General features: G+C 44.0%; 1 protein-coding gene across 3 annotated transcripts in view; it reads left to right on the top strand.

The window, feature by feature from the left end:
- The window catches only part of LOC134401277 (uncharacterized), an 81,337-nt gene that overhangs the window by 23,219 nt on the left and 45,265 nt on the right, over nucleotides 1–12,853 (top strand). For all 3 annotated transcript variants that reach the window (XM_063130028.1, XM_063130026.1, XM_063130027.1), the window contains 3 exons: nucleotides 4,689–4,822; nucleotides 6,283–6,418; nucleotides 12,366–12,543. In XM_063130028.1, the coding sequence (XP_062986098.1) occupies nucleotides 12,451–12,543 (93 nt within the window). In that variant the 5' untranslated portion in view covers nucleotides 4,689–4,822; nucleotides 6,283–6,418; nucleotides 12,366–12,450. The remainder of the gene's footprint in view (nucleotides 1–4,688; nucleotides 4,823–6,282; nucleotides 6,419–12,365; nucleotides 12,544–12,853) is intronic.

Genomic DNA, 12,853 nt, shown 5'->3' with positions numbered 1-12,853 from the left:
TTAATAAAAATGTTGAAGAGCACTGGGCCCAGGACTGAGCCCTGTGGTACCCCACTTGTTGCCTCTCCCCAGTTTGAGAAGGTTCCATTGATAAGTACTCTTTGAGTCCGATTCTGTAGCCAACTGTGAATCCACCTAATAGTTGTTCCATCTAGCCCACTTTTAGCTAGGTTGTTAATCAGAATATCATGGGGCACTTTGTCGAAAGTCAAGATATAAGACGTCCACAGCATTCCCACAGTCCACAAGGGAGGTTACCCTATCAAAAAATGAGATCAAATTAGTCTGACAGGACTTGTTCTTGACAAATCCATGTTGGCTTCTAGTAATCACTGCATTGATTTCAAGGTGTTTACAGATTGACTTCTTCATGAATTGCTCCAAAATTTTCCCAGGGATGGATGTCAGACTGACCGGTCTGTAGTTCCCAGGTTCCTCCTTTTTGCCCTTTTTGAAGATAGGGACAACGTTAGCCCTCCTCCAGTCGTCCGGCACCTCACCCATCTTTCATGATTTTGCAAAGATAATAGACAAAGGTTCTGAGAGTTCTTCCGCTAGCTCCTTCATTACTCTAGGACGCAGTTCATCGGGCCCTGGAGATTTGAACTCATTCAAGGAAATTAGGTGTTCTTTGACCATTGTTTATCAATCTCAAACTGCAATCCTGGTGTGTCCCAAACTCTCTGATTCCTCGCTGAGCTGGCGCGCCACCAGTCTGTGCTGCAGGGGCAAGAGGGGAGCATCTCAGAGCTATCTTCCATCTCCACACGCATCTCAGAGGGGAAAGCAGTCCATACTGCCTCCCGGATGGCTGCTTTGAGAGCCCCTGCCTGTGGCACAGATGGACACTGCTCATTCTGGGCCAGCTGTGGCTGGGAGGGGCCAGGCAAGGTGTCTGGAAAGATGGACTGTGGGTGGACAGCCCCTGGCAGCCCCTCCTTGAAAAAAGGTCTGGAATGTGATTGGGCTGCTGGTGCTGGATGAGAAGGTGGCAGGCGAGGTGCTGATGGAGCTCATTAGGGCCCTGAAGGTGGCGGTTTGGTGCTGGGGCAGCAGGGATGGGCTGCTTGGCCACTGGCAGTGGACGTGGCCGTGGCCAAGGGTAGATGTGGCACAGAAGTGTACTGATCAGGGGATGCTGTTTGTGGCTGAAGGCTTTAGCTCATTGTTCTCTGTTGGGGCTACTGGAGGTGTCATCCCAAGCTATGGACTGCCCCTTCAGGCACCGTTGATGTCAGCACGGAGGTATAGGTCAATAAAAACAAGATCCAGAAAGCAAAACACACCTTCTTTAATTGGAAGTTGCATCCTTTTCAAAGATGGTCCACCCTCGAAGGCTGATGGATCCTCTTGGATTCCAGAAAGCCTTAGAGGGTGCTATGGCTGGTATCATCTATGATCCTGCTGAAGAACTGGTCAACAGATGGAATCGACCTAACTAGGGCTATCAACACAATTGCCCCCAACCGTCCTCTCTGACCTGCTTCCAATCGGGCACTTTTGTATACAGAAGATCTCAGGGAGATGAAGCGGGAAGGACAATGACAGGAACACCAATGGGAGAAAACTTGATTTATATCCAACAAGACACAACATAGAGAACATCTTCGTTCCTATGGAGTGGCAATATATGCAGCAAAGAAAGCTTTCTTCTCTGCACGCATTGCATCCGTGAATTCACGTCCAGCAGGGTGATGAGTGGTCTAATTCAGACACCTTCCCCCCTGAATCCGATTTTAGAGCCTTCAGTAGTTTGCTGTGATGCCTTTAATAATCACGTCACAGATAAAATCTCTCAGATAAGAGCCAACTTAGATGCCGTCATTATAGCAGTAACTGACAATGGAATGTCCAGCAACTCCATGAGTAGGATTACACTGGATCAGTTTCAGTTGGTGAGTACTGAGGACATGGACAAGCTGCTTGGACGAGTAAGGAAGACAACTTGTCTTCTCGATCCTTGTCCTTCTTGGATGGTCACCCAGGGAGGAGATGCAGTTATACTACAACTACAACATATTATTAATGCATCTCTCAGGGAGGGGAGTTTTCTACCATGTTTAAAAGAAGCTCTGGTATGGCCACTTCTAAAAAAGCCCTCCCTGGACCTTAATAATCAAGTCTTCCATTTTTGGGCAAGGTGATTGAGAGAGCAGTTGCCTTCCAACTCCAAGCAGTCTTGGATTATACAGATTTTCTAGACCCATTTCAAACCGACTTCATAGCGGGATATAGTTGAGACAGCTATGGCCGTGTTAGTGGGTGATCTCCGCATGAGTATTGACAGGGGAGTGTGTCCCTGCTGGTACTTTTGGACCTTTCAGCAGCTTTCGATACCATCAACTATGGTATCCTTCTGGAACGCCTGAGGGGGTTGGGAATCAGGGGCACTGTGCTCCAGTGGTTCCAGTCCTACCTCTCGGGTAGGTTCCAGATGGTGATGCTTGGGGATAGTTGTTCCTCAAAAAAGGAGCTGTTGTATGGTGTTCCACAAGGCACCATCCTATCCCCAATGCTGTTTAACATTTACATGAAACCACTGGGAGAGATCATCTGGAGGCATGGGGCGGGGTGCTATCAGTATGCCGATGACACCCAAATATATTTCTCTATGCCTTCAATAACAGCATCAAGTAAGGATAGTGTGTCTCCTCTGAATGAATGCTTGGAGGCAGTAATGGGCTGGATGAGGAAAAACAAACTGAAACTGAATCCAGACAAGATGGAGGTGCTTGCTGTCAGGGGCTCTGACCTGTGTTTGGAGGTGTGTCAACCAGTTCTGGATGGGGCTACACTCCCCCTGAAAGTCTGCATTTGCAGTTTGGGGGTGTTCCTGGATCTGGCACTCCAAACGACAGCCCAGATAGATGCGACAGCCAGGAGTGCCTACTATCACCTTCGGCTGTTGCGCCAACTGCGCCCTTTTCTAGAGTCGGAAGACCGTGCTGGTAACCTCAAGGCACGACTTCTGAAATGCACTGTACATTACCTCACAAACTCAACTTTAAAGATGTTCATCTATCCATATTCTATTAGAGCTCATCAATCAATAATTGGATTTGGGGAAAGTGTGTTCCTCAGGAGTCAGTGTAAAGAAAAGGGAAGTTGCTATAAGTATTCCAAATAATCCCTCTTTATAGTAGAGGATGTGTTTAGAGATAATGAAGGTAGTGTTGTGTTGTATAAGGGGAAGATTTGTGGAGTTAAAATAAAGATAGGAAAAACGTTTCTTTTATTGGAACTAATAAAATCAACTGAACAGTTTCTAGGGTAAATTCTTCAGGGTGAGGATTTTTATGAAATTCTGAACTGAATTCGGCAGCAATCAGTGAATATGCTTATTCTGCCAAAAGCTTTAACTAAACATTTAGAGATAAGATAACTGTTAGATGTGTAGAGATATTATCATCATAAGGAAAAGAATTAGTTTTTTCCCCTTCCCTCCATTCTTCATACACTAGAACAGACTAATTTTTTTTGCTGCACCCACAATAGTACAGCAGATTGAGGAAGTTGAGATTAAATATTTTCATTATACAAATCATGTCCTTTTAGTTTTGGTTTGGAATCCTTTAGTGTTAGAATATGCAAAGAGTATGGAGGTTGGATAATTATTTGCTCTTAAATGGGAACGTGTTGTATAAAGTTAAAAAAGAGAAAAGTGCAGCTGTCATTTTTTTAAAAAAAAAGGAGACAAGAGAATCTGCCACCTTGCCTGCCTGTGTGGGGCCTCTTCTCCAATCTCTCTCTTTTAGTACAGGTCTTAGAGCTGAGGCAGTATGTCATGCAGCTCCTCAGACAACATTTTCTCATGTATTAAATAACCCTGTTGCGAAGGTACCTGAAGAGAAGACCCTAGGAGTGGATTGCAAGCTGGTGGACTTGGCCCAGGGATAAAGGGAGCCCAGGAATGGAGGGTTCCAGCTGTGAGTAAAAAGACATTGTCCAGATACCAGGTCTATTCATTGAGCAACAAAAGAAGGGAAGACCTGATATACAAATTTCTCAGAGGCCAGATGTAATGCTCAGGCCTTGTTGCTGCTTGATCACCAGATGTACCAGAAATGGTAGACCTGTTCACTGATGCTATCGGGTTTTTTGAAATGTGCAACTGTGCACAAAATGTGCAGGAAAAAAATATAATTCAAAAACAACATTGTTGCAGTTCAAAATTCAAGCCATACAAAAGATGTATAGTTAACTGATGAAAAATCTGGCTGAACAAAGTGGGAAATATTATTATTATTATTAATAATAATAATAATAATAATAATAATAATAATAATAATTTGTTACCCGCCTCCCCCTCTGGATTGAGGCGGGGTACAACACAAATAAAAACACCATAAAATACATACAACTAATTCAAACGTTTAAAACCAGTGCATCATTAAAAGCAGCACACTGTTAAAAAAGGCATCTTAAAAGCAAAGTGAGTAGTCCAGATTTTTCTAGAACAATAAAACCTCTCGATCTAACATCCCCATGCCAAAGACGCTCCCCACAGGCTCAAGTGCTACTTTTTACAGACTGTTCACTGATGTTCCCAAGATAAGTGAGATAATTCTAGGACAGGTCATGTGAAACTGTTGATCTTACAATAAGCTGCCGCAAAAGATCAGATATGATATTCTTAAGAATTCTCTACTGTATTTACGCATCTGGATTTTTTCTCCTCTTCTTCCTAGGTTGTTGTTTTTATTGGAGTTTGTGATGCCTCTTTTATGAAGCTTGACAATATCCCTCTTTTGCATCAGTGCTGTGAAATTTTCAGTATTTTCTGCTATTATGAATAGGCTTCCAAATGTCATGGAATGTGATGGTAAGCAACAAAGCACACACACACAAGGAAAATGTACAGGTGTGTTGTAGCAGCACACACTATGTGTACAAATTAAAATTATGAACTACTGTGTAGATCCACCCCCCTTGAAAAATCCCTGCAGGCTGCAGAACCTGTATGTGTGTTTGGCAGGAGGGAAGGGGCTGTGGGGAGGTGTGCACACTCCAACACCCAATAGGACACTGCTGTCATTCAGCAGGGTGAAAAGGGTTTTGTATCCGTACTGTAAGGTTTTGAATCACCTATACACTGGGTGTATCTGAGCTAAAGACCTTGTTTTTATTTTTTCATTTGTTGCATTTCTATCCCACCTAATAGCCGATAGTCAAAACAAAAATTATAAGTTATAAAAATACAATATTGTATAGAATATAAAAACCATTTCCATACAAACATATATGCGCTCTCTCGCTCTCACACACATACATACACACACAATTTTATCAACAATAAGAAAATCCAAGACCCAATTAAAAATCTTACCATATGCTGCGAAATGCCTGAGAATAGAAGGTCTTAACCTGGTGCCGAAAAAATAACAACGGGCCTGTTCAGATGACACTTGAGGCTCTGTGGTTAGCAAAATCCACAAGCTGTACTGTCGGTCCTCCCTGTGACATCTGAATCGGGAGAGACTGTTGGGATGAGGGCCAATAAACTGAAGCTTAACCGTATGGGTTGGCAGTTCCCACGTCTGGGAATTGGTGTTTCCTGTTCTGGTTGATGTTGCACTCTCTCTGAAGAATTAGGTTAGTAGTTTGGGAGTGCTCCTTGATTCATCCTTGTCACTGGTGGCCTCCATTGCCCGGAACACCCATTACCAACTTTGGATATGGTGTTTTAATGTGTTTTTAATATTGTGAACCACTGAGAGATTTTATTATACTCAGGGGTATATAAATGCCACAAATAAATAAATGTCACATCTTTATGTGTTACTATGGTTCAGCTGGTTGGGCTATATGTAGAAGGGGAGAAGAGTGTGCTGGGGTGTGTATGGAGGAAGGCTGTGCAAGCATGTACAGGGTGCTGCAAGTGTGTTTGGGGGTGAGGGGAGAGGAGTGTGTTTGTGTGCATGGGGTGGGGGAAAATGTATGGGGGGATGGGAGAAGAATGTGTCTCTGGGGTGGAAGTGAGTGTGTATATGGATATATGGAGGGAGGTGAAAGAGTGCATGATTAGCCCATGGTTAATCATGGCTAACCATCTGACACTGAATAGCATCAGCTGTTGGGGGCAAAAGGTTTGTGTACTCATGTTCTAAGGGTTGTGATGTCTTGAACTTCCAACGTATGGAGTGCACCTGAGCAAAATACTTACTTAATGCAGTGTCTGCAGTTGATGAGGGTTGTTACTCAGACTGGATATCAGCAGATGATTTTAAATTTCAATTGTTTTCTACAAGGTGGCTTATCTTCTCAACTTCTCCTTCTGCCCAGGCTTGCAAAAGGACCTGGTTTTGTCCAATTTATATCTGCAAGTTTCCCAATGAGATACACTCAGCGAAGGAATAAAAATCGAGGTGTAATTGCTTAACCACATAAAGCCAGGCTTGCCTGGCTGCCATGATGATAGGTAAGTTCTAATTGGGCTGTTTTTTGGTGCCCATCTCTCCAGTGGCCTCAGAACTTATTTCTAATTATTCCTATTTTGTCATTCATCTCAAGTGTCCAGTATCTTGCCTGTGCCACCAGCAATTAGTGTAGTATATCCTGAAGTATGTCCAGTTAAACTCTGAGTGTTCACTGATCATTGGAGCTTTTTATGTGCAACACAGGACAAACTCTTCATCCCCAAACAAATTTTCTAATAAACTAGTTATTCTATCAAAATAGAATTGTAGAATATTAATTAGAAGATCCCCCTAACATATAGATTAAGTGGGATGTTGCATTCATTTTCAAATTCTTTATGTGGCCACTTAAATAGACTTGATAATATCAACAATATCTCCTGAGGGGAAGAACCTGACTTACCTGGGGTTGTGGACTCTCCTTCCCTCGAAGTCTTGCCTGAAGCAGTGTTGCAGCAGAAGATGGGAAGTGCAGCTGAAGAGGATGCAGGCCCCTCAGGAGAGCTCCATGAAGGCAATCCTCCTCCACCTCCTCCAGTCCCCTATGGTGCAGATTCTGAGCCAGAAGCAAGTCATCCTCGGGAAAGATGGTGATTGACGCGCAGAGAGCAAGTCTGGCCTGGAAGGAAAAGTCCTTGACTGCAGGCCAGAAACTCAGCTCTGTGAACAGCTCTGTGAACTCAGCCCTTATATAACTGGTAGAGACGGAAGCTTCCTTAATAAGCCGCAGCTGGAGCTGGTGGGACCAGGCTAAGGCTCTGGATAAAAGGAAGCTTTGAAGAAGCAACCATTGTGCTTCAAACAACCATTGTGATGTTGCTGGTTTTGCTATCCACTCCGTGTTTCCTGTATTCGTGTCCTTGGGCTTTATTGGGACTGGACCCTTCAGACTGTGACTTTGGACTTTGATGCTGTGTCTCTGCTGCTGGGACTTGCTTATCTCTGTCCATTACTCCTGGCAATTAAGAGCTTTGCTGCTGGCCAGCTTCCTAGACAGACCTGATAAGACTCTGTATCTGTAAATAAGACAGATTGTTTGCCAGGATTTTCCCATAGGCATCAGATTCTGCTGAGCCCTCTGGAGTCTCCTATTGCCATTGGGACTCCTGATGCATGACACTGAGCTGCTGACTGGATATCCAGGGACACCATGAGCAACTCCAATTTCTGCTGGCTGCAGTTCCCCACTTCCCCATAGTCCTAGGAATGACTTGGCTGACCCTTCATGACCCCCACATCACTTGGCCTTGTGGAGAGATAGTTTTTGCCTCGGACTGCTGTGGCTCCCATTGCTGGCTTGAAATGGTGATTGCAGCCAGGGAGCTTTTCCCCCTCCTTCTGCACTCCCTGCCAAGTACCAGGACTTTCAGGATGTGTTTGACAAAAAAGTGGCTGATCAATTGATCAGCCACCTCACAGACCCTATGACTGTGCCATTGACTTGCTTCCAGGCATCCGGTTCCCTGTGGGGTGAATTTATTCTCTTTCAGAACCTGAGCTGGCAGCCTTGCGGGAATTCAACAAAATTGAAGTATGGATTTATCCAACCTTCTACTTCTCCAGCAGCTGCTCCGGCGCTCTTTGTAAAGAAAAAATGTGATAAGTTATGTCTGTGCAGTGACTATAAAGCCCTCAGTCAACTTATGCGTCACAATTGCTAATCCCCTGCATCTTCACCATTCAAGTTATTTATACCAAGTTAGATCTGCAGGGAGCATACAACTTAGTGCGCATCCGGGCCAGAGATGAATGGAAAACCACATTCCAGACTCGCTACGGCAGTTTTGAGTACACTGTAATGCCATTTGTCGTCCAACACTCTAGCCATGTTTCAGCACTTTATGAATGACATTGTCCAGAACTATTTAGTAATCATTTAACTAGATGACATTCTGATCTACTCGTCCACATGGCAGGCACCTGAGTCTCATGTTCGCGCTGTGTTGCAACATTTACATGAACACCATCTGTACGCAAAGCTGGAAAAATGTGCCTTTGATCTGGAGTCTGGAATTTTTAGGACACTGTATGTTTTTAGGCCTCAAAGGCCTAAAAATGGACCCAACGAAAGTGCTAGCAATCATATCATATTTTGTGCGCTCAACTCCAGGAGTGTTGGTGGATCTTTTCTCTTTCTTTGCAGCAATCATATCCTGGCAACCCCCACCCCACCCCAGGAATGTGAAAGAAGTTCAACAATTTTGGGGCTTTGCTAAGTACTACCGCTGCTTCATTCGAAACTTTGCACAAGTTACTGCTCCCCTCACTCATCTACTTTGCTCTCGCAAACGATTCCAGGGGCCTGAAGCTCAGCAAGCCTTTCAGAGGATGAAAGAACTGCTTGTCTCAAAGCTCATTCTACAACACCCAAACCAGCAGACTCCATTCATGGCCGAGACAGATGCCTCACCATCTTGGTGGTGGTGGATCTGTTCTCAAAGATGGCACATTTCATACCTTGCTCGGGAACCCTCTCCGCTAAGAATACCACTGATCTCTTCATCCAACACTTCTTCCATTTGGACGGACTGCCAGAAGGGATAGCCTCTGACCAAGGACCCCAGTTTACTTGTTTTTGGCAAAATCTATTCTGTCTTTTGGATGTAAAATTGCAACTCTCATCAGCGTACCACCCACAGTCAGATGGCCAAACAGAGAGCACCAATGCCACTTTGGAGTAATACTACTATGTTAATTTTCAGCAAGATAACTGGTGTTATCTTGAGGTTGCCTATAATAACTCCCCGCCCCATTCCTCCACGCAGCAGACAACATTTTTTGTCTAATTATCTATACCACCCTCAATTCTTTCCATCCCCAGCGATCTCCTCCACTGTTCCTGCTGCAGATAAGCTCATACAGGAACTTTAGGCAGTTCACTCATGACTGCAAGATCAGTTGGACCTAGCCAAGCAAGTCTGCAAACACGGGGCTGCAATAGGTGAGAGCAAGGACCCATGTTGAAAATGGGAGATCAAGTATGGCTGTCTACTCGGCATCTCCCATTACAATGACCCAGCTTTGTTAGCGGCTCACTTTATTGGACCATTCCGTATAATGACACAGATCAACCCTGTGACCTTCCTCTTACAGCTCCTGCCCTTGCTGCACATCCACCAGTCTTCCATCACTCTCTGTTAGTGCCAGTTATGCCTGGACATCCTCTCCATCCCCAAGCAACACCACCACTGCTGGTGCTAGTGGATGGTGAGGAAGAATATGAGGTTGCTGATATCCTGGACTCTTATGTTTATCGTACCTGCAGTACCTGATAGATTGGACTGCTTAGGGTCCTGGATGTCGTGTTTCCCCAAATTTCCCACCTTATTGGGAAACAATAAAGAGGTCTGCTACATAATCCACAAAGCTTTATTTAGGCAATAAACATCTCTTCCCACCTGAAGAGAGTCCAATCTCTAGGAACTTTCCTCTAGGCAAAACTATGCAAACTAAGCAAGACAATTGTCCTTTCAAGAAGAACAGAAAGCCTTTTCCCAGAACACTTTAACTTCAGGGAGACTGGTACTGAAGAAGCCTTCAGCAAGAAGCTAACCAGGCTGACCTTCTCTCACTTTGCTTTAGCTCCACCTGTTTTAGTCTGGGGCATACTCTAGGATCAGTTAGCTTTTCAGTGCCCTCCCCCTCGGAAGAATATTGATTTCCCACAGACTGTATTGTTAATGTTTTCAGAGATGAGGTCTGGTGAAAGTTCATTCCCAACTGGTGAAGAGCCCTTGAGAGTCACCTCCCCCACTCCCTGTATAGGCTGGTATGTTTCTGGCGCTGTCTCTTCTGCTTCTGATTGATCGCCTGAAACTCCTTCCCCCAGCCTAAGGGGAACAGGCATAGTCATGACACTGGGAAAATGCCTCACATGCTCCATCTTTGGTCCACCGGTTTCACCAACGTTATCCAGGGAAGCCAGGATCCTGCGGTCCCTCTGGAGAGGCACCTGGGGAGGGGAATGATGTCATGGCCTGAGGAGCCTTCTTCTGAGGAAGAACCTGACTTACCTGGGGTTGTGAACTCTCCTTCCCCCAAAGTTATCCCTGAGGCAGTGTTGCAACAGGAGAGGGAACGTGCAGCTGAAGAGGATGCAGGCCCCTCAGGAGAGCTCCATGAAGGCCATCCTTCTCCAGTCTCCGATAGTGCAGATTCTGAGCCAGAAGCAAGTCATCCACCCAGCCCTTGGGAAAGATTATGATTGAAGCACAGAGAGCAAGTCCAGCCTGCAAGGAAAAGTCCTCAAATGCAGGCCAGAAACTCAGCTCTGCGAATGCCACCTTTATATAGCTGGTGGAGACGGAAGGTTCCTTAATGAGCCACAGCTAGAGCTAGGTGGGACCAGGCTAAGTCTCTGGATAAAAGGATGTTTCGAAGAAGCAGTCAGGCACTGGCAAACAACCATTGTGACACTGCTGGTTTTGCTATCCATGCCATGTATCCTGTATTCGTGACCTTGGGCTGTATTGTAACAGGATCTTTGGACCGTACTTCAGACTTTGGACTATGATTTTGGACTTTAACTCCTGGCAACTAGGAGCTTTGCTGCTGGCCAGCTTCCCAAACAAACCTGATAAGACTCTGTATCCGTAAATACAACAACTTTATTCACACACACACACACACACACACACACACACACACACACCCAAGATGGGATGGCACAACCATTACTTTCACCCAAGTAATAGCAGCAAAGACTGCAGTTCCTGTGTTTGGTATATCTGAGCAGAGATTCTCTTTTTCTCTTTCAATTACACTCCTTCAACCCTCCAATTTTCCTAGTTAAAATGAAAAATATTAATAGGAGGCTGAAATTAATGCATTGGGCAGGCAGGCAGTGCAGGTAAAAGCAGCTATCAAAGAACTGTTTAGCAGAAATGAAATGTAACTAAATTTAATAGCATGTGATCTGAAATCTCACCTCCTTGTTGGTATTGATATTGATTGGTGAGGGTAGATAATATTGAGAGCTGGTAGTGCATAAAAAAATCAAACTTTAAAAAACTATTTTGATAGTGGATGCCCAGAGAACTAAAATGCTGAGAGAACTAAAAGATATGTGAACAAGTAACCTGCTAGAACTGGATGATGCTTAGAATGTGTCTCCTGTCATCATTTAGAGCAACCTTCCCCATCCTTTCCAACTTCGAGATGAGTTGGAGTACAACACCAGCATGCTGGCTGGTGATACTGGGAGCTGTATCCCAACATGTCTGCAGGCCAACAGGTTGGGAAAGGCTGATTTAGAGCGTGGAATATGCACTAGATTGAAGCAAACCAAACACTTCTGGCCTTCCCTCTGTCTGTATGCAAGAACCATTGAGGAAAGTATGGCACCAGATAGTAATAGACCAAGTAAAATTAAAGCTATTTATTTATTTCATATCTCACCATAATTCCATCATGGAGCTCAAGGTGGCTACATGTGGTTCCCAGATGGTCTCCCCTCCAAGCACTGACCAGATCCAGATCTGCTTAGCTTCAGCAAGGTGGCTGCATTATGTGCCTTCAGACCATGGTCTGGAACCATTAATTTTAGAATTAATGTAACAGGATAAATTGTACAGGAAATAAATGGATGGAACAAATTGTAAATGTGGAATACAGGTATCTAGTAGATCCTATGTGGGTGGGTTTTCATTCATCGGAAATGTTGAGGGGTCTGTGTCTTTGACATGCATTTTGCAAAAGGCTGTTTTGGTTCCCTTGCACTTGGAAATGTACTGAATTCTTATTCTAATCATAGAAATCAAGAAACAAATGATGCAATTCTCTCTGACTGCTGGAGATTTATTATATGAAACCAAGCTGAAATGTTATGATGACATGTGCTCATAAGTGTACTCCACACTGCAACATTTTATAAATAATTATAGTACTATATATTTCCCATCAGTTAGCTGTTATTTTCCTTTCTGATTTTCAAATTAATATTTATTTTAGGTGTGTGACATAGCAAAGGCATATAATGAACGTCCTATCAGGAACTCCATCTATGTAAGAGGACCAATCCTATGTTTGTAGTGTGATGAATATGCCATTGCATCAAATCTCTGTAATTCCAGCCCGGGATGTTACTTTTTCCAGAGGCTCTAAGAACAAGGTCAAAGGGAAAGAACAGGTATTGTCAAAGCGTTCTTAATTTTTCTTTCATTTGGAAGGTTTAGCAGTTATTAAATAATCAAAATGTTGAGGGAAATTGGGAAGAATAATTTTACAGTTATACTATTCCCAAATGAGGTTGCTTGCATTTCCCTCCTTAAAGATCATGTTTTTTAAAAGAACTTAAGTGTTAGGCCCCTTAAGAAGTTCACGGTAAGGGACTTCTATGAAATACTGTCATTGGGAATTAGGGAGTTTCCTGTACTTTAGTCTTATAGGCCAGGACATCAAATTTAGGCCAGTGGCACCATCTGCACCTGAGTTTGCAT

Source organism: Elgaria multicarinata, chromosome 7, assembly GCF_023053635.1.
Source record: "Elgaria multicarinata webbii isolate HBS135686 ecotype San Diego chromosome 7, rElgMul1.1.pri, whole genome shotgun sequence".
In the NCBI taxonomy this organism is placed as follows: domain Eukaryota; kingdom Metazoa; phylum Chordata; class Lepidosauria; order Squamata; family Anguidae; genus Elgaria; species Elgaria multicarinata.
The sequence above is the reverse complement of the archived record's forward strand: the minus strand, read 5'-3'. Positions and strand labels throughout refer to the sequence as shown.